Below are 14856 nucleotides of genomic sequence, written 5' to 3'. Positions count from 1 at the left end.
CTAGCACCTTAAAGACTAACAAGAATATTTTCTGGCAGGGTATGAGCTTTCGTGAGCCACAGCTCACTTCTTCAGATACTCACTTGTTAGTCTTGAAGGTGCTACTGGACTCTTGCCCTTTTCTACTACTGCAGACAGACGAACACGGCTACCCACTGGGAATTACCGACTTGCCTAGTTCCTTTAACTGGAGATGCCAGGGACTGAACCTGGGACCTTCTGCATGCCAAGCAGATGCTCTGCCCCTGAGCCACGTCCCCTCCCGCGCCCCTAACTCCCAATACCGGGATAAAACGGGCCTACGACTACGGAAATAGCGCGTGCAAAGCGCATGAAACCCTGGAAGGTGCTATACAAACACGAAGCATTGTTGCGATTCTCATTCAGCGCTCTCCAGGCACCCCCTTTTCCTTCAGACCACGCCCGCTTCCCGGCTCAGCAGCGCCTCTTGTCTCCGGCCCCCTCGTCGGGCAGGTTCTTTGTCGCTACGAAGGCTCCGCAGGCCCCAGCGCGCCGCTCCAGAGCGCAAGGCAGCCGCCCGGGACGCCTCTCGGGGACCGTCCGGACTCCACCCCCTCCCCTCCGCCCTTCCGCTTGCCACCGGGGCCGGGGAAACACAAAGGGGGCGGGAAAGAGGGGCGACCCAACCGCGCTCACCGCCGGGCCCCTTCCGAAGCCCCTTCCCGGGGCACGACGCTCTGGGATTTCGCCCGCCCCTTCGACGGGTCCAACAAACCCCTCGACGCCGAGCCTTACTTCCTGCTCCCGACCGAGAGCCGCGACCATTTCCGTTTCCTCCTCCGGCCGGGAGACGGGAAGCGTCCCGTGACGTCACGACGCACGGCACGCTCTGCCCTTTTTTTTTTTTTTTTTTAAAGGAGCCTGCTTTTCGCTAATGAAAATGAATTCACACGTCTGCCTCGAGGTGCCTGGGGAGAACGGAAATTACATTTAAAACCAATAAATAGATACATTCATTTCCTTAGGCTTCCCTCCCTCCCTCCTCGCCGAGAGATAATAAAAGCCGTTGTCCGCAATGCATCCTGAGAGTTGTAGTTTTCGTGTGGAGATGTCTTCTCAGCGAGGGAGAGTGATAAAACTACAACTCCCACAAGCGGCAGCGGCCAGCAGAGCTCTGGACAATCCCGGCTATGGTAGAAACGGTGTTCGTATTACTAGTGCGCAGGCAGTCCTGCGGCCAGCGTGGAGCCTCTCCGCTGTAGAGTTCGTGGATAAGCAACGCAGGTAAGAAGTAATAAAGCTGGTTTGTACCTGGCGATTCCTCCTTTTGGTTGCTGGCCGGGGAGGAGAAATTGATGGGTTTGGGCTTTCTCCCAGAAGCTGAGAGCCGCGGGGAGCAGGGGATCCTGGAGATCAGAGGCATCAGGCATCCTAAGCTTACCTTACCCATTGATGTCAGGAGCCCTACTCCACAATCATGTTTTGTTTTATTTATTTTTAAATAATAACTTTAAACACCTTCTGCCGCCGAGCATACCACTAAGTGGCGCGCCTATGTGCAGAGAGAGCCAACTTCTGGATATGAGATGCTGGGAATAAACAAGAAAGGAAGGCCCCTAACGGTCATGATTTTTCTCGATTCAGTATTCACTGACCTAACCTAACCTCCCTTCCACCTCTGCAAAAAAAAAGGGGGGGACTTTCTGAAGACGTCAGTAGGGACACTTTGCAGTGCTAGAATAGACGGGCCTTTCGTATAGGTGGGCTGAACGCAGCAACGCAATGCTAACGTTTTTATAAAAGAATAGATATTTTTGTGGCCTGACAGCATTCTTCGAATAGCTAAAGAATTCTTCTGAATGCAAGAGGCTGGGGAGCAGTGGGGAGAGAGGCCTTCATGCCCTGCTTCCTAGCACCATCTGGGTGACCAATTCTGGAAACGGCACTGCCCTGATTCTTCAGCGATCTATCAAGAATCTTATATCCATAAGGCAGCTTATAAATATTTCCAGTGAAAACAGGCCAACAACTGTTCATTGAAAACACACCCAGCCTACTTGAAAGTAGACCCCACTGAAATCAATGAGATTTCCTTGTGCGTAGGTAGGGCTTGATTTAGATTGCATGCTAGCTAAGAATAGTTCAGCCTAAGAATGATAAACATTCCTTGCATGTAAACAAACTGAAATCCATTAATTTCACATTTTCCCCCATCCCTGACTGGTACTTAAATATAATTCTGAAGTGCAAAAAATGTTCCTGCTTATGTTTCTAGGTAGTGAAAAGGCTCTTTTTAGTATCCAAACCAATATATTTCCATTGTTATATCAACCGATAAGTATGCACTCGTGAGCAGGAATGCATGAATTACAATATAGGAGAGTGCATTTAAATGAACACACGAAGCTGCCTTATACTGAATCAGACCATTGGTCTATCACAGTCAGTATTGTCTACTCAGACTGGCAGCAGCTGTCCAGGGGCTCAGGCAGAGGTCTTTCACATTACCTCCTACCTACGGTAGTCTTTTCAACTGGAGATGGCAGGGATTGAACCTGGGGCCTTCTGCATTCCAAGCAGATACTCTACCACTGAGACACAGCCCCTCCCAATCAATTGAGTTGCCATCACACTTTTTGGTGATTTCAATTAAGCGTTGGTGATTTAAATCAGGGGTGGGGAACCTTTTTTCTGCCAAGGGCCATTTGGATATTTATAACATCATTCGCGGGCCATACCAAATTATCAACTTAAAAATTAGCCTGCTATATTTGGTCAAACATTTAGCCAAGAGGCATGACCTGAGACGGCTCTGAGTGTCTGCGACGTAGTTTCTCCACAGCCAAGGTGGGAAAGGATTAAAACAGTTCCTTGGGCGGTCCTAGCAGCTCCATAGCTATTGACTCTTCTGCAAGGAGGGGGGAAGGTTCCTTTTCTCAGCAAAACAAACTCACATCCACCTTGAATAGAGGCTATTCCTGTCCGCGGGAGGGGGGCGGATCGCCAGTCTTAGCTCCTTCTGAGCTAGAGGACCCACAAAGGGCCAGACCAAATGATTTTGCGGGCCTTATACGGCCCCCAGGCCTGACATTCCCCACCCGATGCCCTTGACTTCAAGGCATCCTCTTATCTCTTCTTTCCTGCCCCCTAGGTTCTCACGTGACTGTTTGGGGTTAGGATGAAAGATTCTTTGACCCTCCTTTCTCGCATCCCAGCACATCCAGATTCCCGATGCTGGTTTCTAGCTTGGAATCCTACAGGTACTCTGTTAGCTTCCTGTGGTGGGGATCGGAGCATCCGTATATGGGGGAAAGAAGGTAAGCTCAGAATGTCGATTTGTTTATCGTTCTGGGGTGGGGAATGGGAGAAAAAGCCAGGACAGTTAAAAACCATTTGGATCCTGTAGTGGAAATATAGACAAGTTACATTTCTGGAATGCTTTCAGATGGAAACGTTTCAGAATGTTGTGTTGTAGTGGTTAGAGAGCCAGACTAGGATCTGGGAGACAGGTTTGAATCCCCTCTCAGCCATGGAAGCTTGCAGAATGACCTTGGGCCAGTCAAACACTTTCAGCCTAATCTACCTCACAGGATTGTTGAGGATAGGAAGCTACTTTGGGTCCCCACTGGGGAGAAAGGTGATGTATAAATGGCATACCCCCAATAACGTATTGGTCCTCTTCCCTGGTTGAATTATGTGTGTTGTTTTTATGTTTTTGTTCAAATATTTTTATATATGCTCTATTTTAAATGCTTTTTTGTTTTAACTTTTTTTGTTGAAATGTTTTAATTTTGATGTTCACTGCCTTGGGTGGAAAGTAAGTAACTATTACCAAAGCCCACCCTTGCTAACTCATTGCCCCTTTCTCCACAGGCGATGCCTGGGTGTGCAAATCATCGCTGGGCGAGGGGCACCAGAGGACCATCCGCAAGGTGGCCTGGTCCCCCTGTGGGAACTATCTGGCTTCAGCCAGCTTTGACGCTACCACCTGCATCTGGAAGAAGAACCAAGAAGATTTTGAGGTAACTTGACTTCCCTTTTGAGTGTGTGTTGGTTATCTGATGCTTTTCAGTCAATTAATGTCCGGCACTTACTGCCTCTGCAGAGTAATTGTAGTGTTGGTTCATCCATTTTCCTGTGCGCTACGTTTAACTGGTTTGTATAAAATTATATATATGAAATTGTGACTGATACATACTGAATGGATCATTTAAAATAAAAAAAGCTCATTCAGGAGTCCTCAATTAGAAGATGAGTTGCAAATGAGCTTCCTTGGAAGAAAACATACATAATCTCTGCTGTCCTTTCTCTGCCATGCATAGCTTTAAGGAAGTGTTGGAGCGGTGGAGGTCCTAGGTTTTGACAATGATATAGTGAGGCCAGAGAGACTGGGCCCTAGAACAGTCATGAGAGTCTTGTGCAATACAGATTCCCTGGCAGACTCTTGGGGAAATGTCCCCTGAAGGTAAAACGAGCAAAATCCACTGCCCTAATTAAAGAATAAACTGAAGATCTGGTATGTTATTCGGCCAAATTGTTCTCAGTAGTTTCTTCATCCTGGATCCTAGTAGCCCTTATCAGAAGAGATGTTTCTTTCTCTCCCCTACTCCCAACAGTGTGTAGCTACTCTAGAGGGCCATGAAAATGAGGTGAAGTCTGTGACTTGGGCCCCATCAGGCAGTCTCCTGGCCACCTGCAGCCGAGACAAGAGCGTCTGGGTTTGGGAAGGTGAGACTCAGAGGCAAGTGGTTTGGGGTAAAGAAGTGGGGCCTTCTCAATATATTCAAATATATGTGATATGTGTTGGTTACAACCAGGCAAACTTGGGTGGGATGCAGGCATAGGATGGGAGGGAGAGGGAAATGCTCCATTTCCTAGCCTGGCTTATTCCCACTTCTGTGTTGCAGTGGATGAGGAGGATGAGTACGAGTGCATGAGCGTCCTGAACTCCCACACGCAGGATGTCAAACACGTCATCTGGCATCCCAACCAGGAGGTGAGTAGCTCCCTTCTTGCACGGCAGCCAGCCAGCATCCCTGGGTGGGCCAGGATCTTGCCACTGATTTGCATGATGCAGCACCTGGGCTGACCAAAAAGGAGCGCATTTTTCAAGCATTTTGATCTGTTCCTCCTCCCCATTTGGAATTTGCTCCACATTGTCATGTCTCTCCCTTACAATCCTTTACCAATGATCTGCTGCACAGAGATTATCCCCCATTGTTGTGTGTGATATGTTGCTGCTGCCTATGAGGATCTGTGGATTTAGACATTTAATCCAACCATAGCATTAGAAGAGAAATTGAATGGGGGGTCACTGACCTCCATGGGCAACTGCAGAAAAGCAGCTCTTCCTACGCTGCTGAACTGGTTTAGGATGATAGGACAGAAGGAGATACAGTTATTCCCACAAATCCAGTGTGGATCACCGAAGGGGCGGTCAGCCCACCTGGTTGCAGTTGGCTGGGAGAGAAAGGCTTCAGGATCCGGCCCTTTCCTGGATCCAGGGCCTTGTTTTTCTCCAAAGGGGAGAGGGACTGTTGCCGCGGTGGTGGTGGTTGAATGAATATGTGGCAGTTTCTGTGTCCCTTTAGAAAGGGGGCTCCTAGAGGGGAGCGATCGAGGGCAGACCCCACAGGTTCTCTGTGTTCAGAAAATAATAATTCTGCAACCTGTATATATTACACAAATTTGTCGCTTATTTTGCATAATTTATTCTGCCGTTTTTGGCAGTCATGGGATGGGCAAGTACTATATGGAGTTCCACATCAACCACAGGAATCTTTACTTGGCGACCTCTGTGGCTTCTGAGAGTGGGCTTTGTCCATACAGACACGTCCCTTTTGGCAGTGAAGATGCTCTGGGAAAAGAATGGTGAGACCACACTTGGAATACTGTGTACAGTTCTGGTCACCACACCTAAAAAAGGATATTATAGAGCTTGAGAAGGTGCAGAAAAGAGCAACCAAAATGATCAGGGGACTAGAGCAACTGTCCTATGGGGAGCGGTTAAGACGCTTAGGGCTGTTTAGCTTGGAAAGAGGGCGGCTAAGGGGAGACATGATAGAGGTCTAAAATTATGCAAGGTTTGGAGAGTTTTTCTCTCTCCCATAATACTAGAACGCGAGGTCATCTGTTGAAGCCGGAGGGTGACAGATTCAAAACAGATAAAAGGAAGTATTTCTTCATACAATGCAGTTAAATTGTGGGACTCCCTGCCCCAGGATGTGGTGATGGCTGCCAGCTTGGAGGGCTTTAAGAGGGGAGTGGACATATTGATGGAGGAAAGGGGTATTCATGGCTATTAGTTAAAATGGATTCTAGTCATGCTGCATACCTATTCTCTCTAGTATCAGAGGAGCATGCCTGTTATATTGGGTGCTGTGGAGCACGGGCAGGACAATGCTGCTGCAGTCGTCTTGTTTGTGGCTTCTTTGAGACACCTGGTTGGCCACTGTGTGAACAGACTGCTGGACTTGATGGGCCTTGGTCTGATCCAGCAGGGCCGTTCTTGGTCTGATCTTGCTAACTCTTTTTAAAATGAAAATTGGGATTCTGGAAGATGGGTTCCCTCTGTAGAATCACTGCATGCAGCAGCCCTGCTGAAGACCCCTCAGGTCTTCTTCTAGTGGCCCTCCTCTCAGACGCTTACTTGGCTTTCTTGCTTCTCTGTCCTTGCCAGCTGCTGGCCTCAGCCAGTTATGACGACACAGTGAAACTGTACCGGGAGGAGGAGGATGACTGGGTGTGCTTCGCCACGCTGGAGGGCCACGAGTCCACTGTGTGGAGCTTGGCCTTCGACCAGAGCGGAGAGCGCTTGGCCTCTTGCAGCGACGACAAGACAGTGCGAGTTTGGCGCCAATATAAACCAGGCAACGAGCAAGGTGAGAGGCACAGTTGCCTCCTTGGGGAATCTTGAGGCATCACAGCAGAGTGGCTCATGCAGGGATATGAGAGCTGATTGGTGGCAGGGCCCCAGCCCCTCCCTGGACTCATAGCTCAGTGGTTCAAGACTCAAGAATCCAGACCACTCTGTTTAATCTGTGGGCACTGGATCTCTGCATCTCTGAAAGCTGCTGCCAGAGTAGACCATACTGATCTCAAGAGACCAACAGTCTGACTCAGTAGAAGACAAATGTACATACATATGGAGAGTCAAAGAACCCCTGCTGCCCGGGAGTTGCCCTGAGATTATACAGATTGGTTGGGAATGCACCACCTGGGTTTTTTTGGCCCATATTAATGTCTGGGGGTGTACAGAAGAGTTCATAGAATATTTAAGTTCTGCTTTACTGCATTTATATGTAATGGTGCTGTCGGCAAAGGGGGATACAATTTTGAAGTTTACCGTTTTCATTAGTAACGTATGGACATACAAAAGTTAATGCCAAGCATTGAAACAGCCTGGGAATCATCTGAGCCCTACTTTTCTCATCTCCCCAAACTATTTTAAACATAATTACATTTTTATTTATACTTTTAAACCTTGTGGTGTGGGGATGAGTGTCATTGTTGAGACTGCTTGCCTTGAAGCTCTCTCAACCATAGATTTCCAGCCAAGAGCATCCCATGTCCCAGATTCTTCTTGGAATCACAGATGATGAACAATCCTACTTGAACAAGAGGTGGGTATGAAAAGGTACCCCAGATCCTTGCACTGAAGAATGAAGTCCAAAATATTTTCTTGCTTTGGATGTTAAATGGGAAACATGAATGCTGCTGGAACTACAGGGTCTAAAAACACCAAGACCTGTTACAGCTTCCATTCCTAATGCCCCGAAAGTGAGAGCTTAAATTTCCTCCTGTCCCAGTGGCCTGTAAACCAGGGGCAGGCAAAGCTGTGGCTTAAGCAGCGCTGTTCATGTATTGCAGGTGTAGTCTGCAGTGGCACCGATCCCACATGGAAGTGCGTCTGCACCCTGTCTGGTTTCCACACAAGAACTATCTACGACGTGGCATGGTGAGTTGAGGACCAGCCCTGTGCCATAGTTGCTTAACTGTTTTAAAGATCAATTTACAGAGATCAGTGTTTTAAGGATCAATTTATAGAGATCAGTGTGAGCACGCCTGAAAGAGCTATACCTCTGCAGGGGGTGAGTGTGTTGCATCTCAGAATGGCTGCCTACCCCCAAAAAAATAGCATATCACAAATCTTCTGCTGTGAGAACAGAGGCCTTTGTCTCCTCATGAACTGAATTTTCACCACCATTTGTGCAGGGTTGGTGGTCATCAGAAAGTACTGAAGGCACATTACTTTAGACATGTTTAGCTAGTGTTCTATTGCTGTTGACACATACTGGAAGGAGTAAATGTGAAGCAGTAGCAAAGGTAATGTTGGTGCATGATGTGCCCCACGAGACCATGACTCTAAGACTTTGTTCTGCCTGTCACCGTTGCCATATATCCTACAAGAAGGGCTATAAAGGCATTAAGACTAATCAAGCCTGGGTAACCCAAAACTGATTCTCTGTTGGTGTAGAGTCCACACACACCCCTCACCTGTTATCCTTGTTGAGACTGCAATATCTGCATTGGGAACACTCATTTAACAGCCAGTACTGAAAGAGCTGGGATGTCCAGTCAACCAAATACTAAATACCAGTTGATTAAAACAATGATAACACATGCAATGAACCTTCATGCTTCTATAGTCTACATAGATCACCAGTGTGCCTTTCAGATCCATCCATAAAGAGGCCAACTGATGCTGTTCAATTCTTTGCAGGTGCCACCTGACAGGAGCTTTAGCCACTGCTTGTGGAGATGATGCAATCAGAGTGTTTGAGGAAGAGCCGCTCTCAGACCCCCAACAACCGACCTTCACCTTGACTGCCCACATGGCCAGGGCCCACTCTCAGGATGTGAACTGTGTGGCCTGGAACCCTAAGGAGCCCGGGCTTCTGGCATCGTGCAGCGATGACGGGGAAATGGCCTTCTGGAAATACCAGCGCCCTGAAGCTTGCTGAGAGTACCAGTTTTCCCCTGTGCCACATGACATTGGTGTAGTCCTTCTGCTACTGTTTCTAGCATTGCTAACAGTGCCACAGGCCGCGAGCTGGGTCAAGTCCTCTCACAAATAAGACAGATTATGTAAAGCTCGCTCTGAATGGTTCCCCTTGTCTCCCAAGACAGTGAGGCAACAGCTCTCTCAAGAACCACGCAGTAGGAACAGACCATCTTTCAGCCACATGGGAAAACCTTGTGCAGATTCCATGATGGTCAGAGTGGGCTAACACAATCGCCTGGACCCTCCCCCAACTGTACTTGCTACCAATCCTGTAAATGCCTAGTTGAGGGGATCCACTCTTTTGCACTATAACGAGAGGGGCCGTTCTGATTTATTCTAGGATGTCTGTACATTTAAAATGTATAGTTGGACGGTAGCAGAGGGCACAAATGTAGTGTGAAAGGACAGCTGGTGACATAACTTTTTGCTTGTTTTCCATGAAATGTTATGATGATGATCATGGAACTTTGTCCCTGGTAGTTGAATGTTGCATTAAAGTGTGTTACCAAATAAGCAAACACGAGAAAGGTTTAGCATTTGGGTCAAGGGGAAGTATTTAAAGGTCTCCTTACCATACGCTGACTCATTTTCCCCACTACCAATTTTTTAATGGAAGAGTCCCCTCGTTGTTCAGAACTCTCTAAATTTCACAGTTTGTAAATTTATCACTGTACCAAGCGAGACACAAAAATGTTACAAATTTCAGCAAAGGAACTCTAGCTTAGAAAACAACAAGGAAAACAAACCCTGATTGCAGTGATCATGGGAATGGAACAAGTTTAGCTTGCAGGAAGAAGAGCCCTTTGGGTGCGAGATGGACAAATAGTGACAGACCTGCTCTGACAGTAAAAACCGCTGGTCTTCCCATGCTCAACCAAAGAGTCTGGAATTTGTTCCTAAAGAGCTTTATTTGGGAAAACAAACAGGAACATCACATGGGTCCCACATGGGCTCCTTTCTAAAATACTTACATTAGCTCACCAATATTAAAAGCTGTTCTAGGTGGTAGAAGAATATGGAGGTAACTGACCACAACACGAAAGTAGTAAGGAATGGGAGGGCCCTGCCTGAAAGCTTACAAGAGGCCTCAGAAGCTGCCTTTAAAAGGAGAGGGAGGCAGGAAGAGTCCACACAATACATCTTCAGCAGCAGGCAGCCTTTTGGTACTAGTCCAAGGAACCTCAGGACTGCTCTGCACAGTACAGCAACTGCCCATACTGAATGCTCAGCTCAGTCGGAATCACTGTCACTCTCTGCCTCCTTCACATCCACGCTGAACTTGTACTCCTGATCACAACCCATGTAGGCGTCACTCATGAAGTAGAGGGTGTAGTTGTGAGTCCCAGTGGCTGGGGCCACAAAATCCAGTTTCACCTAAATAAAGGAAGAGAAGCCCCGTTCCTTATCCTTTGCATTTACAGCCAATAAGAATAAAATCTACCTCCTCCCAAAGATTTATCAATGGCAGCCCTCCTCGTCACACTGCAGTTTGGGGAAGGCAAACCAAGCAACATCCCAAGAGGCCCTCATACAAGACAGCTTAAACCACACCCTCCTGTGGCCCAGCTCATCCCCGCCCTGCAGACAGAGGGTGGGCCAAGCCATTTCCTTCGCTCAAGTTCAGAATACTGTCCTGACCCAGCGCACTGGTGAATGCACCCCTGACACTTCCCTGTAAGGACCATTTTTTCCCAGATGAAGTGAACTGCTGTACATGTTCCCAGCTCACCTTGGCTTTCTGCTGCAGAGTCAGCCTCTTGATGGAGATGAGGCTATTGGACTTAGAGTCTCCAATCACCACCCACCAGCCTTCCTCACGTTTCTGCAGGGGGAAAGAACAAAAAAATGAGGGCCAATGCAGCATCTTTCCTGCCCATCCACACATCAGAACCACATCCTCTTTCCCCGTATGGGGAACCCAATAGGAAGCATCAGCCACTGACTAGCTAGAAATTCCTCCCCGAGGACTCAAAATACCTGTGGGAAGAGGGGTGCGATCACTGGCCCTGTGACTTCCTCCTCTCGTTCCAGCTGCACCAGCACCACCACTGGCCCACCACTGCAGAGACAAACCAGGTAAAGATTTTAGTCACACACCTAGCCAGGTTGTGGCATTTATGTACACGGTGGATGAGTTTGACATACTCTCTGATCCACTGCAGGCAAGTGGTTCAAGCGCCAATGTGACAGCAATTACTATCCACATAGCTTTGTCCAGAGCTAAATCCTGATAATCTCAATTTTCATTTAACTTCTTAAAACTTTTTTGAAAAGAAAAATCAGTAGCTTTTCGGATTAGAAACTGGAAAAATAATCACAGCTTCTTTGCTCAGATGCTGTGACTTAGCTAGACTCATGTTTTATTTTCCTTTTCCTTAGATCTATAACTCCTATGATAGCTATTTCCCATGTATGTGCTCTAGTTTTCTGTAGTAATAAAGCAGTGACTGAAACGCTACCTAGACACTGAAGACCGCTCTAAAACACTAAGGACATGCACACATGGGATTGGAAGCTCTGTCCTTTGTATTTGCTCAGAGGCAGCCTTACCAGGGCACCCCAAGGCACTTGAGAGGCTGGGTTGTATATCTTGTTGTGATGGCAATAATGAGGAAACACACTTTTATATGCAGGCAAACGCGCATGTGAGAACACAGAGACCCAGGGCTGGATTGTGACAGTGACTACCTCATGCTTCTGGCAACCAGACCTCCCCACACCTCTTACCTGCGGATGACGTCCCTTTCCACCACCTCATAGGAAAGTTCAATGTTGGGGTAGCGGTTACAGAAGCGAGCCACATCCGCAATCTGCGCGTCAGAGAGCTGCAGCAGCGCGCTGCGGTCCTCGTCTTCCATTTCCATGATGTCAAACACACTCTCCACCCCCTGCAAAGAAGGACAGAGAGACAGGGTGAGTCTCAAGGGGGGCTTGGGAGGCTTCAGCGCCAACCCGCCTGGCAGCTGCCACTCACCTTATCCGTGCAGCGCTTGATGTGCTCCGAAGTGAAGTGGGGCAGCTGCTTGAGGTAGGAATCCTTGGACCACATGGCCTGGGTGACCATCTGTGCCAGCTCCATGGCAGCCAGAGCAGGGCTCAGCCAGCCATTGCTGGACAAGACGTCCACACAGGCTTGGATGAGCCGAATTGCCTGGGAAAAGGAGACGGATTGAAAGAGTTTAGAGCCTCTGCTGTCGTAGCCAAAAAGGGGAGTGTCAGTTCTCTTGTAAGGGCAGAAAGGTGGGATAGAAATTCTGCAAACAAAAAACGATACAGGACCAGAAGGGACCCACCAATCCCTGGCAACGTTCATCTCCCCATGGGCTCTTCATGAGTAGGCATTTGTGGTTACCTCTGGTGCCCTCTCATGGCCCCATCTTTCCCACTCTCACGCCCCATTCCTTGCCATACCTTGCTAAGGATCTCCTCTGTGTCGGACTGTAGTTCTGCACTCAGCTGCATTCGTGACAAGTGGGCCTGGAGCAGGAGGTTGGTCTTGACGTGGGGGTCGTTGAATTTAGGGTTATTCAGCTTGTGGGGCACTTTCTGGGCAAGCTGAGGGGGGATGGGAAGCAGAAATCAGCATGCGGCACTTTCATCTTGTACTCGCTAACGGGGCCTCCTTGGTATAAGCAACAACGGGTGATGGGCAAAGCAGTTTAGATTGGGCAGCAGCAATGTGTCAAAAAAAAGGAGACAGGGTGGCTCAAGGCACTTAACCTGCCCTTCTCCTGTGAAGGATGCAGTGTGGACCTGATATCAGGAGGAGTTCAGATGTGAGAAAGGAGCCTAATGCAAGTGCAGATGTGAGAGGCTGGGCTGAGCTGGATGCACAGGCACAGATGGGATGCACAGGATACCTCGCTGGCCCAGAGAGCTGCCAGTTACTTAGGGATTTGGCTACATGGTCCATAATAAACCACAGAATTTAAGTTACAAATAAAGACTATGATTTAAGGGGGGGGGGAAGCTTAGAGTAGAACACAAAACATATGCTTTATCATAACTAGATCTCAACATCTGAACAACCTTGCTGCAAGTTGTCACCTCCCTTCTGACTGGACACAAGGTAATCAAGGTTTTGTTATCCTGTTTTTCTATCCAGGCGGGAAGGAGAGAACAAGTTGCAAAGCCACAAAGCGCACCTGCACGCACACATGAACAGCAATTACCAGATACCAACCAAATGAACCCCACCTTCTCTCAGCAGCCATGCAGAGGTCTGGTTTTTTAAATCAGTTTTTTTTTTTAAAAATAAAGCCCTCTTAGTCTTCACCCTCTTCCTAAATCCAGGAAGGAATAAGCTCTGGCAGACTCCTCTTGGGAAGGAGCTCCAGACTTGCGGTGCCACCATGGAAAAGTGCCTTGCTGTGTACCCTCATCACTGGATCTCACAGACAGGAGGGATTTGGCACACAGCCTCATCACTACACCATGGGTGCATCTGACATCTTAAGAAACAGCCAACTTAAATTATACTAAATTAAAGAATAAACTGAAGATCTGTGATGTTATCCTGCCAAATTCGGCTACGCGGCAGTCTGAAAGAAGTTTGTTCTCTCTGCTGATAAGAGGAATCCAACCCCAGAGGGGTTAAAGCAAAGAAACAAAATCACCCAAATTAATCCACATCCAGTGCGCAAAGGGCTGCAGTGTTGTCCCCTCTATGTGCCCCTTGTAATCTAGGATGAGCTGTCTTTCCTTACCTGCCGCAGAAGGTTGTCCTCGTGGTGCCTGATGGGAATGTTCTCATACTCAGCAGCGTTGGAAATGATTTCAATAAGGCCTCGTACTTTTGTCTTGGCGTTCAGGGACATACTGAAGAGTTCTAATAGGGGGAAATTGGAAAGAGAAACATCAGGCAGGGGCTGCAGCCTCAAGCAATACGCTGCATGAGCCGCACCGCGGTCAGGTGCCACGGCATTTGTCCCTCCTTACCAATGGTGGTGTAGTTGATGTAATAATAAGCCGCAATCATGCCCAAGTTCAGAGGCGCAACGTCCATCTCGTCCTCGATGCTGATGCACTTGGACTGCTCCAGGTCGCTGAGAGTCTGCTCCACCAGCTCAGACAGGTGGTCAGAAAGGTGCCTGTGGGAAACCCCTAAACCAAGAGATGGGAGTCAGAGACCGGTACACTCAAAAGGCCTTTGGAGCACAGTACAGCTTTACAATGACCCCGGGGATCTTTCCTTTTGAAACTGTTGTCACTGGGCAACACCTCTTTTAGCTAAACCTGCTGTATATTCCCCAGATCACTGAAAGGCAAGCTAGAAACTGTTGTCACTGGGCAACACCTCTTTTAGCCAACCTGCTGTATATTCCCCAGATCACTGAAAGGCAAGCTAGAAATAAAGCAAGCAAGATAAATAAATACAGCAAGCAAGCTGTGTTCCAGAGATATTTGCCTCAGTGCAAGCACGGGTTGAAATCTTCCCTCAAGCTTGTTATATCTTGCAGAACCTGTCATTCTTAAGGATGTTTCTAGACTACATAATAGTGCCATGGAAGCTTGCTGAGTGACCTTGGGCCAGTCTCCCGCTCTCAGCCTAGCCTACCTCACAGGCTGTTGATGTGAGGATAAGAAGGAGGGAGAACAATATTGTAAGCTGCTTTGGGGTCCCCACTGGAGAGTAAAGAAGGGTATAAATATCTAAATAAGCAAATAACAACCAAACAACAAATGAAGCATTGCCGATAGTGTGCAAGCGTGTACTGGTTAAGAGCAGTGGTTTGGAGCTGTGGCCTGTAATCTGGAGGACCAGGTTTGATTCCCCACTCCTCCACATGAGTGGCGGATGCTAATCTGGTGAACCGGGTTTGTTTCACCACTCCTCCCCATGAAGCCAGCTGGGTAACCTTGGGCTAGTCACAGCTCTCTCAGTCCCACCT

The 14856-nt window shown here is 48.0% G+C and overlaps 2 protein-coding genes across 2 annotated transcripts in view; one reads left to right on the top strand and one right to left on the bottom strand.

Annotated features, from left to right (window-relative positions):
• Positions 1 to 3116: 3116 nt before the first annotated feature.
• Positions 3117 to 8926, top strand: CIAO1 (cytosolic iron-sulfur assembly component 1). The gene is made up of 7 exons (XM_056860560.1): positions 3117 to 3278; positions 3835 to 3983; positions 4578 to 4689; positions 4869 to 4957; positions 6641 to 6842; positions 7831 to 7918; positions 8684 to 8926. Exons 1-7 carry the CDS (start codon positions 3140 to 3142, stop codon positions 8922 to 8924), a joined length of 1020 nt encoding a protein of 339 aa, XP_056716538.1. The 5' UTR covers positions 3117 to 3139; the 3' UTR covers positions 8925 to 8926.
• A 1187-nt stretch (positions 8927 to 10113) lies between these two features.
• SNRNP200 (small nuclear ribonucleoprotein U5 subunit 200) overlaps positions 10114 to 14856 on the bottom strand; it is a 38461-nt gene continuing 33718 nt past the window's right edge. The window contains exons 38-45 of the mRNA XM_056860009.1: positions 13904 to 14068; positions 13672 to 13793; positions 12377 to 12520; positions 11940 to 12116; positions 11693 to 11853; positions 10943 to 11024; positions 10695 to 10787; positions 10114 to 10339 (exon numbers count right to left, since the gene is read on the bottom strand). Coding sequence (XP_056715987.1) covers positions 10196 to 10339; positions 10695 to 10787; positions 10943 to 11024; positions 11693 to 11853; positions 11940 to 12116; positions 12377 to 12520; positions 13672 to 13793; positions 13904 to 14068 — 1088 coding nt within the window. The 3' untranslated portion in view covers positions 10114 to 10195. The remainder of the gene's footprint in view (positions 10340 to 10694; positions 10788 to 10942; positions 11025 to 11692; positions 11854 to 11939; positions 12117 to 12376; positions 12521 to 13671; positions 13794 to 13903; positions 14069 to 14856) is intronic.

This window comes from Euleptes europaea, chromosome 14 (assembly GCF_029931775.1).
Source record: "Euleptes europaea isolate rEulEur1 chromosome 14, rEulEur1.hap1, whole genome shotgun sequence".
NCBI classification, from domain to species: domain Eukaryota; kingdom Metazoa; phylum Chordata; class Lepidosauria; order Squamata; family Sphaerodactylidae; genus Euleptes; species Euleptes europaea.
Note: the sequence above shows the minus strand (reverse complement) of the source record. Positions and strands in the feature narration are given on the sequence as shown.